Consider the following 18,244-nt stretch of genomic DNA (forward strand, 5'->3'; position numbering starts at 1 on the left):
GGAGGAGGGGAGGAAGTGGAAGAAGAGGAGGAGAAGGAGAAGGAAGAGGTGGGTGGAAAGGGCGAAGGAAGCAAAGAAAGAGGAGGAAGAAGAAGAGAAGTAGGAGGAGGGGGAGGAGGATGAGGAGGGAGAGGGGGAAGAGGAAGATGAGGAGGGAGAAGAGGAAGAGGAGGAGGGGGAGGAGGAAACGAAAGGAGGAGGAAGTTGAGATGAAGATGTTTATTTTCTGACTTACAGCCTCTCATTCCCTTCCCTTCGGACCAGCAGCAGTTTGTCCAAGGTGCTTGCTGCATACGTGTGAACCACTTGACTCTCTGCCTTCAGAAGCTGGACTAGGAAGGGCAGCGATCCCACCAGCATCTCCCCAGGAAGGATGTTGCGGAAGGTCATGAGATACTTGAGGGCGTCGGCCTTCAGGACGGGCAGGTGGTCAACTGCACAAATGAAGTTAATGATATCAAATTCAATTGTAACAGAAAACAGTGGGAAAAGGAGTGTGTGCTATTGAGATGCACAGACAGACACACACGAATGTGACACACAGACTCGCACACATACAGACATACTGAACACACACACATACAGTGAATGTCAGGCTTACTTTTAGGAGACTGGAGGTCTGGGAGGATGTTTTCCGTGTAGAAGACAGGAATGTTCACCAGCTCACTGACTTGGACTGTTCCATGCTGAAGATGAAATCAAATGAATGACACGCTAATCAGTGGAACTGAAATAGTCGAAATGAATGCAACAAAAGCTTCTTATCATTACTGTCGTCTGATGCAGTCAGCAAGCATCAAGTATGATACAAGGCAATCTTCATCAGTAGTGGATTGCAAACTTGTTACAATACAGTAAAACCAGAAACATTCGTGGCATGAAACTTTCGCTAATCGAAGCCAACAGCCTTTTCGTGGCATGAAACTTTCACGAATTGCTGCTGGCATTCAGTGCATCGTGTAGACAAAGACATTTTGTGTGAATTTCACTCTTGCAAATCTTGGCTCCTCCCAAAATGAGCAAAGTTTCCAGCAAAGCACAAATTTCTGGTTTTACAGCACTCAGATGCAGGTACAGAAGCGTCTTGACTCTCTTACCCTCTCTGTCTTGGACTTGGAAGCGATGGAGGTGACAAGGTACGTGGCGGCGTCTTTTTGCTTCCAGTTGGCATCCGGGTTACTTGAATACCCCTGGAGTTCATGAACGAAGAGCGAAATTGACTAGAAATCGCTTGTGAGCACCCAAACAATAGTATGGATTAGAAAGATACACACACATAGGAAATGTGCTGAGTGGAAGAGACAGATAATTATTATGATAATTGCAGTCATATTCCATACGTATATTGTGTAGTATACTTTGTAGTGTTTTTATTCTTACAAATTTCATGAGTCGACAGATACTTGCAAAAATTAACAACTCGCAAAAATAGCCATCCATGACACAAATGCACTACCTGGGTACAAGGCAGGAACTCGTTATTACCAGTTCTTCAGTGGAGAAAGATGATACTTATTTCTCATTCTGCGACTGGGGTTCTCAATCACAAATTCAACAACTCACAGAATTTGTTTGACAAGTCCCAATCTGAAAAATATCATACTTAGTCCAGGCTAGAAGGCACCCAACCTTGTTTTTTGATATATACAATGTTTTTTAATGGTTTCTTGTCAATTCGAGGGTGCTGATTCCAAATCCGATTGATGCCACTCGCGTAACCTTGAGCATTTTCGGCAAAATGCAAAAATCCAAAATGGCCGCCAGATATGCTAATTCGGCCGTGATAAACACAGTAATGTGCATTATATGACCAATGATTCCACCAAACTTTGTACATTTCTGTTCCTAGAGTTCCTCCATCTGCATTTGCAAGCGAATTTTCATTTCATATAGGTTCATTAAGCATTTAAAGCTCATTTTTTTTATTCAAAATGGCCGCCATTCTTATGCTTATGTACTGTATGAATGGCAAAACATATGCATGGAAATATAGAACAAATTTACTGTATTTCCCGTACCTACGCTATTATAAAGTGTTGCACGTGCAATATGTTGGGTGTCACTTACAATATATAGGGGGCCTCTCCATATGTGAGCATTTAATATTCATAAACCTTACGATGTTGAACACAATTTCTTATATATTTCATTTTGTCTCAAAAAAGTCTCAACAATATACTGAGTTCACTAAACGTCTCGCAAGGAATCAATATACCACCATATTTTACATGCCGGTTGAATATAAAAATGTAATACTAACACAATATATTAAGGAGCCTAGATACATGGTATTTATCAAATAATGTTGAAAATGGAGGGGAAGCTATAAAGCAAAGCTTGTATTATGCATTCCCCTAAAACCATACTAACAAAGTACAGAAAAATCCTATACAGTAAGTGCAGAGACACATGGTTGCAGACAAAAACACATCGGACATTAATGACACAACTAAAAACCCTTTACATTGTAGATTTTTTTTTCCAGCAAGGAGTTGAGGGGGGGGGGGGGGAGGAGGGAGGAGTCCTGAGGCGAGTTCGAAATGGATCATAACCTCCATTACTTTGATATGATTTAATTTAGAAGTGCCGCCTTGATAGTATCGAGCAAACCTGATTTTCTTCTTGAATTAAAACAACAACAAAAACTGTTGAAGGCATAAATGAAACTGTCCTAATGCAGGGACGGATCCAGGAATTCCGTAAAGAGGGGGCGCGTTTACAAAATTAAAGGGGGAGGGCGCACGCACCCCTCCCCCATTTTTTCTTTTTATTTCTTGTGTTTCAACAAAAAATAAAGGGGGGGGGGGGCGTGCGCCGGTTGCGGTCCTCCCTGGATCCGCCCCTGCTAATGCAATACCGTACAAACTGTTCATTAAACATCAACCAAGAAGCAATGTGAGGTGCCTCTTTCAGTTCTCTCACAGTTCCAAGGTGTTGATAATATACACTTTGACATCATGATCTCATTCAGTCTTGTCTTAAAACCAAAACTGTCATTTTTATTGTCTTTAAAGAACCCTTTAATTTTATGTTTAGCAGCAGGCGACATCAGCCCCAAATTTGCAGAATTCTCAGGCTAAAGATGCATATCAGTCCTGCAATTGTTTTAATTGCAACCACATCTGGTGATGTTCAGCATTTCCTCAGGGGTCAGAGGGCGATTATTTGCCACAGAAACAGGATGAAGACATGAAGACTTGCTTGATCACCACCCGTTGAAGCCCTGTGGCTTTGTTGCCAGGCCAGAGACAGTGTTGTAGGTAACTTGGGTGGTATCAGAGATGACGTCAGACCAGCATATGTCCCAACCTGTTTTGGGGTCAAAGCTTTAAAGTTACAGTAGGGAAATCTAGGCTTGTGGGATTTCAGGCGCATTGATGGCAGGTTGTTCAAGGGGGCATTTCATGAAGTGTTTTGGCAGATCTTTTCTTTTTGAGAAACTGTTATAAGCTATTAAATCCTTGCATCTGATTGGCTGAGAGCAAATTTGTCAGACAAAACGCTTCATGAAATGCCCCCCCCCCCCCCCAATGCTATCGTGTTTGGAAGGTCAGGGTATGCGTTGACGGCACTGGTGACACTTGCCATCCTTTCCTTCCAGTGTGAGGGAGAGTGATCGAGTGCCAGTGAAGGATGGTGGACTTCCTTAGCCAATGCTTGGAAGGCTTGCCACAGAGGGCTACCTTAAACATAGCGTTGGCAAGATGGTTACTAAGATGGAAGGCATGGGTCTGATGATAATCTAATAAAGGTTGGGGCAAAGTATCCAGAAGATGAAGTACTCCACTATTGTCTTGAGATGGGTCAGTACTCGGCTCATGTCATCCAAGGACTTTCTATGAGACGTAAAGGCAAGATCATCTGCAAACTTCCTACGTGAAGTGAATGTAATGTCACCAAATATTATGTTAAAAAGACCTCTAGTGGAGTTAGTTTATAGCCACCATTAAGGAGGCCATCATTCAGAGTCCTAACACAGCTGGTCTGGTCGGTCTGGTCGAGAGCAATCCTGAATCTGCAAATGCTGAAGATTAAAGACAAGCAGTGTGAAGTTGTTATAACACTGCTTTCAGAATGAGGCAGCACTGTACAGATCTCAGAGTCTCCCTCGAAATCATAGGCCTATACTCAAACACATTCACTCCGAAAAAAAAACGGTGGTAAAATTCATCTACCATATATAATTCATCTGGGTTAACATTAAAAACTTTGGGGCATTGTTTTCATTTCAGAGATTTGACAACAGGAAGTGAGGTGGTCCCTTTTTGCACTTTACCCTGCCTCATGTTCTTTCTCGGATGAGGGGACTGAAAAGTTTGTATAATATCGCTTTTAGATAATGTAGAACAGGACAGCTATTAATTGGAAATTTCATTTGTGTCATCTAGGATTCAGCCTTTTAATTCAGTAAATCAGAATGAATATTTTGATGTTGAACATCTCAAGGCAAGTAAGTATCAAATGTTCATATCTAATAATTCCTGATAAACGATCTTGATGTTGGCGTCAATTCAAGTTTTGGTGGATTTTTCCAAATACCTACGGAAAAATTCAGATTGAGGTAGCAAATTTGGATGTTTGCATCAAAAAATAAAATACCCTTTGTTAGTAACAACCTTCTGATTTTTAATCAGCACACAAATTGGTAAACAGTGTACCTGAATGACAGAAAAAAAAAGAAAATGTGTTTATGTCACACGCTCTGCCGTTCATATTGTGCAGGGGTATATGAGTGGCATCCATTTTGAAGTTTTGTATTAAGAAGAACATAATAAGCCTAAAAACAATAAACTTTCTGTTTGTTTGCTTGTTTGTTTGCTTGCTTTGCTAGTGGCACTCATCAGATATGCATTGCACATGCAAAACTTGATGAAAGCGTAGGTATGTGACTGAAAATTCGTCTTCTATTTCTATGCATATTTGTGGCCATTCATATAGTACATGAGTACAGGAGTGGCGGCCATTTTGAATTGAAAATAAGCTTAAAATACTAAATATATCTCTTCAAATGAAAAATTTCTTGCATGTGCAAGTAGAATTACTCAAGGAACAAAAATTTAAAAAACTTTGATGGAATAATTTGTCATAAAATTGACATAACTGGGATTATCATGGCCAAATTAGCATATCTGGCGGCCATTTTGGATTTTTGCGTTTTGCCGAAAATGCTCAAGGTTACGCGAGTGGCATCAATCGGATTTGGAATCAGCACCCTCGAATTGACAAGAAACCATCAAAAAACATTGTATATATAAAAAAACAAGGTTAGGTGCACTTTCTATGGAGCCTAGCCTGGACTATACTCCAGAAGAATATGATTGGTGACATAACATTAACACACTTGACATATTCATGTGTAAGCAGTCTATCCCCTGTAGAGAAACTTCTAGGTGTGCCCCTGGCTTCCTCTTTTGGAGCAGGGTACGAGACGGCGACTACCAAATATGATCCTCACCTGCAGCATCAGCTGGACGTAGTTTGAGAAGATCTCAATGACAGGAGCCTCAAAGAATTTGGTGAGTGCCTTGACCAAGTCGCACGCTGAACGGCGTCTGGTGTCTATATCTGATGGTGAAAACCGAGCAGCGTGTGAACTCACCAGACTGTAATGCCCAAACTCTCTAGCATGGGTATGTTCTCATGTAAAATGTCAGATACTATTTCTTTACTGTGACTCCGACAACATGTCAAATACTAGAGCTTACAAACTCAGTTCTACACCCATAATCGATTATTTGTGTGACAAAAGAACGTTCTCGATTGAGGGTAAACTCAGATCAGATATTGGCACAGTCCTTGCTCTCAGACATATTCTCTCAACAAGAATCAGACACAAAAATTCACAGCATAAGTCGGAACTTGGCCCTTCTGGTCAAAAGCAGTGCACTTTACAGTTAGACCATGGCTTTGTGATGATGGTTATCTTATTTACGTGCCATAACACAAAATTGCAATATCTAACACTAATACTGACATTCTGAATAAACTATTCAGGGATATAACTGTAAACGCTATTATTTTTGCAAGGGTTAAATTTTCACAAATTTTGCAAGGGTTAAATTTTCACAATTTCGCAAAATCAGTCCTGGGCCGAAAATTTAACAACTTGCAAAAATAACGCCATCCGATCTCGATCGCCTTTTTCGCGAAGTGAACAAAAATTGCCTTTTTGCGAAGTGAACAAAAAAGTATCAGTGCACTTATGATAGCCACGGTGTCGAATCGCGAAAACAACATCTCGTAAAAATGTCTGTGACCTCCTTATTCGCAAAAGTATGTGAACATGAAAATAACAGTTTTTTCCAGTACCGTAAACTGGGGGGACTTTGGACAGGTGGGTGACTTTGGACAGGAATTGTTTCACTTGTATTTTTATTTTGCTGTTGGTTTTTCTGAAAATATTTTTGTAGGTTATGAAAGGGGGATATGTGAATATTTGAATGACTACACTTCTCTTGTATATTGCAAGCAGCAAAATATTGTAAGTGAAGCTGTTTGAACTGTCCAAAGTAACCCGCCTGTCCAATGTCCCTCCAGTTTACGGTACTGTAATAGTTCCAAAGGGAGTCTGATGTGTGACTGCCTCCAAATCCAAAGGACCCAGGTTCGATTCACGAGTCTCACTGAGCAATGTTGTGCGTAAGCATTCCATCCCCTGTAGTAGGAGGCAAAATACTCAGTCCCTCGCATACGACATCAAATGGAGGTCCTGTATGTGAGTTAGCCACGACTCACGCACATAGAAGATCTCACATCATTCATCGCAAAGAGCAGGGTGCATAATCCCGGTGAAATGGTCCACCTACAGTACCTACCCACACAAGAAAATTGGCAAATGATGCCAACCCCTCATAATTTGCCCCAGGTGACTAGCAATAGTCAGCAAATAGTATCAACCAACTACATTGAGCCGTACACTTGAATGAATGAAATCCCATGGTTACTTGAGCATTAGCATTTCACAGCTCCCTTCATAGTTTTTCGTAAACTAAATCAAAATGCACAATCCACGATATCACTTATACACTCCTTCCCTTATGGTCAATAAGTTTTGGGCATCTGGGTAACACCATTCAATGATGCGTGCCAGTGGAAACAACAGTCGGTAAAAGACGCATCGTAAGGGTCGACTCACCCGAGCCCTCGATGTCCCTCCTGATGTATTCCTCAGGGTTCAGCTCAAACAGTTCCTCGTCCGCATCTGTGGATGGAGCGAGGACAGACAACCCATCTTGAATCCCTCTTTCAAACTTTCATGATATATAACAGAAGTCAAATACAAAGAGTTTGATCGCAAAAATGGCTTTATATAAGTGCCATTTTCAAAAAATTTAAGGTCCATCATCAGATAGAGCAAAATAAAACCTTTCCAGTGATACCTCACTTGTAACAGAACAAGGATCATTCTTAAAGTTATGATTAAAAGTATCCTATATTTTCTTAACCCTAAAAGGGCCAGGGGGTTGAATCAACCCCCCCCCTCAACATTTTTCGCGACTATTCCGCCGCGCGAAATTTTTCGACCGCGCCGTTCGCTGACTTTTTACTTCTAAGTCTCGCACATCTTTTGGCACCATTTTTGCGAAAATTGCGCATACCGTTACGACGCTGCACGACCTTTTAAACATGCCTGTCAGACCAAAAATTTTCACTTTTACAAGTATTTGGAATACATGGCAATTTGCATTTACAATCAAAAGTCTTGTGGCAAAATTCACATGCTCTCTTTCTCTTGGAATACTGCTCAATTTGCACAGATCAAATCCATGATGTGATTGCAGTGCAATTCAACCTACCCCTGAACTCCATGTTTGGCACAATGACCTTCTCGCAGATGCTCTTCAGAGTGTCAGGTGACTCAAAGAGATGCTTGTAGTGGTCTCTGTCTGCAACAGATGCCAGGAACTGGATGGCATTGCTGATGAGCTGGGCAAAAACAAAAAAACAAAAAAAAAGAACAAGAAGAAAAAGGCGCTTACCCTCATGTGGACCCCACATTGTGCATCTCACTTTGCATAATATTACTAAGTAAAGCACAGATTATGTCAGGCTCGAGGCTACCATTTCTATTCCCAGAACATTTGTCTTTCTTTCTCCTTAAAATGAAATGAAGGGTTTAGTCTCAATGTACAAGAAGATGCCTCAAAAATCACGAGACAGTAATCTGAGATTGGGAAAGTATTACCATTTCTTAAGGCAAAATCTTTCAGCAAATTCACCTGAAAAAAATAAATAATCCCAATATAATTTGATGATGACTGGTACATGTACCTTTTTTCCCCCTATATCCTTCTGAACTCAACGAGATAATGGCCCAAAAAAAAAACCTTCAAACAGAAGAATTTGCACTAGTTCATTCACACTGAGGTTTTGGCAAACGTTTGTCCTCGCCAGGAATTTACCCTCCAAAAGAAACGTTCACCACCTCTAATCTTCCAAACAATGCAATGGACTAGCCAGGACCTACCAAATCAAACTTGACCTGCGCTCCAGTCGACGTGAGAAGATTCCACACGGCCATGACGAAGTTCGGGAGGAACGGCTGGAACTCCTCGTCGTACTTCTGAGCATAGAGGGCAACGTTGTCGCAGATTTGCGATTTCAGGAGCTCCAGGGGGCCGGCCTCATCCTCATCCTACGACATAGGAGGGTGGAGAATGAAGAGGGAAGAGGGGTGATTTCAAGAGATCAATTGTTAGGAGCTACCAGAAAGAGCTGCCCATCACAATTTCTGCCTCATTTTCTAAAATTTCTATAAAAGTTTTCTACCTTGAAATGGATTCCACACTGTCGTCAAAGTCAGAAGTAGGACGAGAAAGTTATGGGATTTTAATCTACTGGAGACCAGTCCCCGAGTATACTCGGGCAGGTGTCTGTGGAAAATGCATGTTACAGCAAAATCAGCTCATCCTCTACGGGTCAAAGTTTCACATACCTTTACCTTAGGGTGACTTTGTTTGTAACCACTTTCACAAATTATCTCATGAGGATGTCATCATTTCATTGCTTTCCCATTTTTTTTTTGCACAAAAAGATTTTTCAAATATGTCTTGATAACTTTAATATTCAACTCTTACATTGTAATTTTACTCTTGATGCAACTCTCTTACCTTTGCAAATCAATTGCAACACAAAGAACATTTCGTGCAATGCATACACATTTTTCTCACACGATTTAATATCAAACAAGGAACCTGTGGGTCTAGCGCTCACTTGAGCAGCACACTTTGCCTTTATGGCACTCCATCCAAGGCAAGCTAGAGTCAAACCTGTCTACAGCAGCCACCCAAGGGAAACAAAAAGGTGGGTAGGTGGCAGATGGACGCTATATCCAGGTGGCCGAGAAGGTAGTTTGGCTGTATTTCAAAAATCTTGAGATTCTTTCATTGCTGCAAGCCCTTGGACACCTATTACTTATCATTGGGGGCACCACCACCATTTGTACAAACTATAATTCCTTCCCCCTCCCACATCAATCAACAATGCCAAGTTTGGTCAAATCCAGCCCCCACGTTTTCCAGAAGATAAAAATCTGTCAAAATCATGAAAATTAGCTAATATCAGTTTCACATCAGCCCCCGTCCCTGCCAATGGGGAACACCATTATGTAAAAAAACTGATCCTCTCCCGCTGTCGATGATTCCTGCCAAGACTGGTAAAAATACAGCCCCTCCCCATCCCACACCCTCTTCTCTTTAACCACCAGTTAGACACACAGTAGCACATTGCAACAAAGGGACACTGAATACTGTATACACTGAATATTTCGCGAGGTGTTTTTTTTCGCGCATTTCACGAGTCAGGTGCTATTTGCGAAATAAAAGACATGCAGAAATATTGACTCTGATCCCAATATGAATGCGACGTACGCTTATACGTTTCTCCATTTAGTACAGGACTTCACGATAACGAATTTAACCACTTGCAAAATCGTCGGGAAGTCCGGATTCGTGAAAATTTAGACTCGCTAAATGTATTGCGTATACAGCATGGCCGGTGGAACCAGGGGGGCCTCGGGGCACCCCCCTTTTTTTTTGCATCATACAAAGGAATATATAAGGTGTCACCACTTTGGGCCCCCCACTTTTTTTACCCCGAAAGTGTGTAAGTGGCACTCGAATGACCTTTTTTTTTTTTTTTTTTTTTCTCGTCAGCTGAAGAAACCCGGAAGTGGAAGGAGAAGTTGCGCTGAAGACCTTTTCTTTTTCATTTTTTATTTTTGCTTGTTAGCTCATGAAACCCGGAAATGCCCTCATCCCCCCCCCCCCCCCCATTTTGAAAACACTCCGCTGGCCCTGTAAAGTACCTTGGAGTGGAGTAGGACGTTGTCTCCCGTCAGCAGCTTGAGAAAATGCGTCATCCACGTCTCCATGTTATCCTCAAAGTACTCGGGCAGATCCTGGAAGCAAACAAAAACAAAACAAAATCAAAACAGAATCACACACAGAAACTGCTGGAAACATAAGTGTTATTTTGTCTGGGAAGGAAAAGGATACATATTTGGGTCAGTATCAACAAAGGCATTTCAGTGTTACTTCATGGATGAGACAAATTCTGATTGCATACAAAGTGAATGTGACACATCAGGTACTGTAAAAGTGGATATTTTCGCGCGACTAATTTTTTGCGCTCGGCTGGGTAAGAAGAGTTTCGCGTGTTTTTAACTCCGCGGAATCACGACATCACGCACAGGAACATATGGCAAACAAAAATGTTCGCATGCTTTTATTTTCGCGCTAGTTTCTGGTTGCGCGAAATGCGCGAAAATTTCAACACCGCAAAAATTTCCACTTTTACAGTATGCAAGCAGACATCCAATTATCAACCCATGCTATGCCTGGCATTTGCAAGGCTCTCCTATTTCATGCTTGTTTAAAGTCCATGGTCTTAATCTAAACAATGGACTTCATTCAAACTAACTTGGTAAATTTGGGTCTCAGGAGTTTGACACAACTTCAAGTTCACGTCAAGGAAGTCTCTTCCATGATTGCTACACAAAAATTAGCCAAATACCACTCTTCCATTGGATAAACCTGATCATGTGATAACCAACAATTTGTGACATTCTCTTGTTGGCAGGAAATCATCATTACCTCCGCCAAGGAAGGACATTATGTTTTCATCGGCATTTGTTTGTTTGTTTGTTTGTTTGTTCGTTTGTTTGTGTGAAAAAGAACTCATAAAGTTGTGGATAGATTAGGACAAAACTTAGAGGAAAGGTTGAGAATGACACGAAAAACAGATGACTAAATTTTGGTAGTGATCTGGGAAAAGGGTCATCGAACTTGGGAGTTCAAGCTGCGCGTATTTGAGGTTTGCATACACGTACTAATGCATGTGCTCTACTTGAGGAGCCACGCAGAAAGCTGACGCGGTACCAGGCCTCGAAATAGGATTTTGGAGGGGCAAGGCCATTTAGAAAAGGGCACTTTTTTCAAGAGGCCAGGGCACTTAGGTCAGTCAGAGGGGCACCAAGGCCACATTGGAAAGGGCATGTTGGGTGTTTATACGTGATGTGAATGCCCCATAGAGCTGTATGCTATCGACACGCATAAGATCTCTCCGCAGCAGACAACGTTAGGCAGTAGGCCATACGCAATACGATGTAGGTTCTGTAATATCACTATCATCACTACCATCATGCCATCAACACATAAGCTACCTTCACTACCCCCCTCCCCTCAAAAAAAAAAAAATCCTTACCTGATAATTGAGACTGTAGAAGATCTTGGATATGAGGGTGAGGGAGTCGTACAGGGTTGTGGTCGACTCCTTGTTGTCTTTATGCGCCTCTGCCAGATCCATGGTACCCTGTAGTCACATCACAGAACAAACAAGAATAATTCTTTATTCAATAACTTACTGTAATCATGTAATTCTGTCAGGCATCAAAATTACATGACAATAGAGAAATATAGTAGAAATCAATGGCAAACAAACACACACACACACACACACACACACACAAAATATTAGATGTGTAAATAAACGTACATTAAATGAGAGTAGGCTCATATGTGACCCTGCACACAAAACCAGCAAAAAGTTGCCAGACATGGATCTTTAGTTAAAGGACCAGTTCACCTTCATATACATGTGGATTGAATGAATGCAGTAATATTTAATAGTAGAACACATCAGTGAAAGTTTGAGGAAAATCGGACAATCCGTTCAAAAGTTATGATTTTTTAAAGTATCTGCGTAGTCACTGCTCGATGAGAAGACTACTACAGTGAATGATGTCACATGCGTACAACGATGTAAGGAAAATAAAAAGAGAATTTCACAAAACTTTAGTTTTTGAATAAAGTGCACATTTCTTCGACTTGTTACTGACGTATGTAATATCATTCCCCCTGCCTTCTGAAAGAGAGAAGTCAAGTGTTCTTTTGTTTTGCGAGAAAAGTGAAAATATGTTGAATTTTCTCTATTCTTCCTTTATATCGTTGTACTCATGTGACATCACAAGCTATAGTAGTCTTCTCATCCAGCCTTGAGTGAGCAGAAACTTCAAAAATTCTTAACTTTTGAACGGATTGTCCAATTTTGCTCAAACTCTCAATGATGTGCTCTACTAATATTGCTGCATTCACTAAACCCACATGTCTATGAAGGTGAACTTGTCCTTTAAGGGCAGATTCTGAAAAGGCAGACTTTAAGCTTCAAAATGATGTATGACTCAATTCAAATGGACTCTCCTATCCTATCTAAATATTGGAAAGAAAGCACACACTCTGGTAAAGCGTGAACTGAGAAGAGTCTCTGAAGTACATAGTCTATTTAATCTTTACCAATCCATGAGAGCTGCGTGATGAATGGGACAAAAGACAGGCTGTAGACCACAGGAGTCACAACAATGAAGGGATTATCAGATTGATCTGAAATTGAGCATGCTTTATACACACATTCTTTCCTTGATTAATGCCAAGTTTCAGAGCAGCAGCACTATCCTTTCAAAAGTTATTAGAGTTGAAAAAGAGGAGCGTGCAAAGGATTTTCAAGAAATGAAAAGGGGTCTCTAAGACCTACCTGATCTCACTACTTTACAGAAAAAGAGTAGTAGAAAAACTGTTGAAAACACACTTTCCCATTCATTTTATGGTCTCAAACTAAAGGATAATGAAGAAAAGAATAGCTCCTTCAGAAAATGTGGAAACTCAATATTGACTTTGCTGAACCTGTTTCACCTTTTTTGAGTCCTCACGTAAAATCAAGGGGGTGCAACTTTTTGTTGGTTTTGTGATGCTTGGTCACATATGTTTGTTTGGTGTTTTGTTTGGTTGTTGTTGATGTTTTTGTCTTCAGAATGGAAGACAAAAAGTTTGGTCTCTCACAAACAATTCACCATTTTCTGTGCTTTGCATTTCAAAGCTGATATCTACCACTCAGTTCACCATCACATATTTCATTAATTTTCAAATGCTACGCAGTTCAACATTAAAGACATCATAGCGTAATATGGCTACATCATCATGTAAACTAGTGTGGCAAAACATTATTGAGCACATTACTTGTTTGCACACTTTTCATATTCCATTTGTCAGCCAGGGCACATTAAAAGCAAAAGAAAACTATGATCAATGTAAATTCACAAAGCGGCATGTGCAGTTGAGAATGTTAGCACACACATATCATAACATGAGAGTTGTCACAATCAACCCTTTCCACACTGAATTCTGAAATCCCCATAGACTTGATATACAGGCCAGCAGGTTCCCGTATGAAACAGGTTAACAGGCAAGATTGACCTATCCATGTTCGAATACTAAAGAAAAAGACACATACAGTAGACTCCCGTTATAACGAAGTCCTCGGGACCGGCAATTTTCTTTCATTATATCGAAATTTCGTTATAACCGAATGAGTAAACAATAAAAATACATAGAGTTTACACTGTTGCGGCCCTAAATTTTACTTCGTTGTAATTGGAATTTCGTTATAACCGTGTTCGTTATAACGGGAGTGCACTGTAATTGCAAGCATGAAGTGGTTCTTTCTGACAAATGCTGATATGATGCACCAACAACGGCAAAGTTTGAAGTCGAGATGCCAGACTTACATTGAAGAGCTTTGTGAGCGGAGCTGCGAAGTTGTCGAGAACAAGCTTGATTTCCAACCAGAGTTTGTTGGACTTGAATTCGTAGCGGTACCTGGTGGTGGGAAACATGACACAAACACACATTTGTATATCACTTACATTCGAAATTTTTCTGGAGTCTATGCAGAGTCTACAGGAATTATTACCCCCCCCCCCCCAAAAAAAAAAAAAAAAATTGTGAAAATTACACAGAATACATCTTCATGTTGTAGACTCATATCATTTTTTTTTGTCTTTTCTTCCCCTTATCAAGGAGGGACTTTTAACAAAATTTTCATGTAATGATAACATGTTGAGTCACAGTTAATATGAACAAACTATAGCTTAAGATATTTTATGTTCTGATCAGAAATTGACCAGATCTAAAATTTTGAGCATTTGACCTTTTTTTGACCTTGATCATAAAATACCCAAAAAGTTCATAGGCATAACTTCACCCACTCATATATGATGCCAAGTTTCATTACAATACCTCTAATGGTCAATTAGATACGCTGTCCATAAAATTGATTACCGACAGACGGATGGAAGGACAGATGGACAACCCGAAAACATACAATACCTCCGGCGATACTTTGTGGCGGAGGCATAAAAATCTAATGCTAAAAGAGGATTCAGAAACCAGAGAAGACAGAAACCAGATTTCACTTCAAGACAAGAATGCATCAACACCCCTTCATGAGAGCTAACCTTTTGAAGAGGGAGTGGGCGGTCCGCAGCACGCCATTGATAACATGGAAGTTGCCGCTCTCGAAGTGGGCGCAGAGTTCGGGGAGGAGCGTGAGCCACTTGTCCGGAAAGTCTTCCTTTCCAATGATGCTGATTCCATCGCTGAGCTAGAAATGGCGATATTTGTGGAGACAAATAGCATGAATGAGAATGTGACAATTACTGTAAAAGTGGATATTTTTGCGCAACTAATTTTTCGCGCTCGGCTGGTTGGGAAGAGTTTCGTGAGATTTTAATTCCGCGGAATCGAAACGTCAACTACTGGAACATATGGCAAGCAAAAATATTTGCATGCTTTTATTTCAGATTTTAATTTTGCAGAATCGAGACTTCAACTACTGGAACATATGGCAAGCAAAAATATTTGCGTGCTTTTATTTTCGCGCTAGCTTCTGGTTGCGCGAAATGCACGAAAATTTCCACATTTACAGTAAATGAAATCTGTAAACAGATTCTACAATAAGCCTCATATCATAACACTTAATCAAACATAAAATGAATATGAGAAGGCACCAAAAGAATGAAAGAAAGTTGATATGTCTCGGCACATTTCGCTCTGTAATCTATAAAAATGTTCTGTCACCCAAATGGTAACATAGGAGTGTAAAAGGACTAAAGCATAATAAATGAACCCCCAAACTGTCAAACTTCTTGATGTTCTGCATTTAGGATTATTGTAAGCATGAGAGAATGCTTGTCACAGCCTTTTCAAAACCAATTTTCATCAAATAAACACTGATTTCCATTTAGAATTGTATGCTTTGTAGCATTTAGTGGTTTCTCAGTATCTCGCAAAAAGCTAAAAGCTGAATTCTCACCTCAACCAGCACTGTACCATCCCTTTAACGGGATGGTATAGTACAGACTGTATTGGTGGAGATGAGGATTGAGCTTTTGTATTGCGAGATACCAAGAAACTACTTATGAAGTAGTACACAGCATACCATCCTATGAGGAATTCAATGTTTATTTGATGAAAATCCGGTTTGGAATGGCTGAGACATCCAAAAACAAAGTAAAAAAAGCGATCGTAATAAAAGGTGGGTCCCACCTTTTGACTGGAATTGCTTTGTTTTCGATATCTCAGCCATTTCAAAACCAATTTTCATCAAATAAACATTGAATTCCCCTGGGAATCACATGCATGCTCTTTCATATTTCAAAAGAGGTTCTTCATTATCTCACCAAAAAAAAAGCTATAAACCTGAAGTTAGGACACAACAACAACTATACGATCCCTTTAAAGGTCCTGTTTACCACTGGGAGCAGTGATTTAAAAAATGTTCAAGATATCACTATTGATGCATATGTGTAGGTCAGTTGTATCACAAAACATCCTACCATATATACAATTTGTGCAATAAAGCCTAAAATATAAAGAGCTTTTACTATTTTTCTTATTAAAACATAACTGCAGACAGTTTATTTTGGAAACATTTTTATCATAACTATTGTTCACATTTTGTATATATAATACTTGACATCGATTATACTAGTTCAAATATTTACATTGGTTGTTACCTAACTCACATTTTAGAACTATTTTGAAGCACTAATGCTGGGTTTTTGTTTCATCTGCAAATAGTGAATTATGACTTTAAGCATCAAGACATACTATCAGAGTGTCTTCTTCCGCTTCGGTCAAATATCTTTCCCCAATTCTCTCTATATATCTCTCTAATTCTTTCTCTTTTCCACCATACCTGTCTTTGCAACTTCAGTGGGACACTCAGCATCAAGCTGACAATTCTCTTCTTGATTTGATCCCGATCATGTTCGGTGATTTTGTTCGGCTCGTCTTCCACCTACAAGAAAATAAAACACACACACACACAAACACACACAGGAATGACAATAAGATTAGCTTTGTGCAGAAAGATCATCAATATTACGCTATTGACAGTCAACAGACTTCATAAAAACAATCTATCCTGCGTCTCCCAACAACTGAAGACCCCTTCCCCCAACATAAAAAAAGTCACACCCAAAGTATCAACTCTAAATGACCCGGAACCGTTCAGCACAAAGTGAAAATCATTTCATTACCTCTGCCAAGGGAGGAGGTTATGTTTTCATCACAATTTTTATGGTTTGTTTGTTTGTCAATGTGCAAAATAACTCAAAATGTTGTGAACAGATTTGAATGAAACATGCAGGAAAGCTTGAGAATGACACAAGGAAGAGATGATTAAATTTAGGTAGTGATCCAGAAATTTTTATGGATTTTCTGAAGGATTTGTGATATTTTGGCAGGTAGGGTCAATGAACTTAGGAGTTCAAGCTGCATATTTTTTAGGTTTTCATACACGCAAGGAAGTGCAGACTCTCGTTTCTGCAAGGACGAGGCACGCTGCGCAGTTGAGGGTTGATGACGTAATAAAAGGCTTCTATATTGGGAAATCCTATGATTTTCAGCATGCATACGTATGGGAACAAGATCATTGGTGGAAAATACAACGTAGCTGCTTGGCGGAGGTCTGCGCTCTCAAAGTGCTTCTCTAGTTGTTTTTGTTTTCCTTCTTAACCACACAGAACTCACGTACGAACAACTTACTATCCTCCAGTTCCTCTTGACAAAGTTCTTGAATGTGATGGCAGCTGACTGGCGAATGATTTCGTCTGCACTCTCGACTTCAATCAGGGTCAGGAGAAGAATGGCATAATTTGGGGTACCCTCTACCGACTCCAGGTACTTTTCAGCTGTGAGATACGAGAAAGAGGGATAAAGATGAAAAGAGATGGTGAGGTTTACCACAGGCCAATATCTTCAATATCAGCATGGAAACAGCAAAGATGTGATACGATGAGCAAAGTGTACAATACTCTAGATCAAAACAAACTACAAAGATTAGACTTTTTTAAAATCAGATTTCTACAATTTGGCAGGGCCTTATGGCCATGGCATTTTAATGCAGATGTTTTGTTGTTGTTTTTTTGTTCTTTTTTTATTTTTGCAGAACACAGAATATCAATGGGTTAGGCATACTGACTGTACTTAATAGCTAATTAATGCTGTTTAGTGTGGTTGAATGATACCACACTCCAAACTTACTTCATCGACTGTTGTGTAATTACACAACCTTAAATGTAAACAATTCAAGGTAAAATTATAGCCATGAAAAATTAAAGGTGCCCAAATGTTGTTGAATGCATGGAAAACAGTAACATACAAATGAAAAAAGACTTGGAAAGTCATTATTTTCTATTGAATAACATATACCTAAGGTGTATCGATCCATGCCTCAATCTACACACACAACATAATAATGGAATATGCTTTTGACCTCCTATTAGAAGTCCAATGTCAGAGTTCTTCGGGCAATACAAAATCTCCACTGATGAGCTCAATGACAACAAGGAAAAGTAGAAATTACGCGGTGCATAATATATGTCCCCGCCGGAAGTAGCATTTAGTAG

At 40.0% G+C, this 18,244-nt stretch overlaps 1 protein-coding gene across 1 annotated transcript in view; it reads right to left on the reverse strand.

Annotated features, from left to right (window-relative positions):
* Positions 1–18,244, reverse strand: part of LOC139727559 (exportin-2-like) — a 36,175-nt gene that overhangs the window by 10,776 nt on the left and 7,155 nt on the right. Inside the window, exons 3-15 of the mRNA XM_071638544.1 lie at positions 17,382–17,527; positions 16,531–16,632; positions 14,789–14,934; positions 14,060–14,150; positions 11,704–11,811; positions 10,307–10,399; positions 8,468–8,635; positions 7,797–7,926; positions 7,136–7,201; positions 5,456–5,565; positions 1,098–1,190; positions 602–686; positions 236–434 (exon numbers count right to left, since the gene is read on the reverse strand). Of these exons, the coding sequence (XP_071494645.1) occupies positions 236–434; positions 602–686; positions 1,098–1,190; positions 5,456–5,565; positions 7,136–7,201; positions 7,797–7,926; positions 8,468–8,635; positions 10,307–10,399; positions 11,704–11,811; positions 14,060–14,150; positions 14,789–14,934; positions 16,531–16,632; positions 17,382–17,527 (1,537 nt within the window). The remainder of the gene's footprint in view (positions 1–235; positions 435–601; positions 687–1,097; positions 1,191–5,455; positions 5,566–7,135; positions 7,202–7,796; positions 7,927–8,467; positions 8,636–10,306; positions 10,400–11,703; positions 11,812–14,059; positions 14,151–14,788; positions 14,935–16,530; positions 16,633–17,381; positions 17,528–18,244) is intronic.

Source organism: Diadema antillarum, unplaced genomic scaffold, assembly GCF_040938485.1.
Source record: "Diadema antillarum isolate AM-2024a unplaced genomic scaffold, OU_Dant_1.0 scf00000018, whole genome shotgun sequence".
In the NCBI taxonomy this organism is placed as follows: domain Eukaryota; kingdom Metazoa; phylum Echinodermata; class Echinoidea; order Diadematoida; family Diadematidae; genus Diadema; species Diadema antillarum.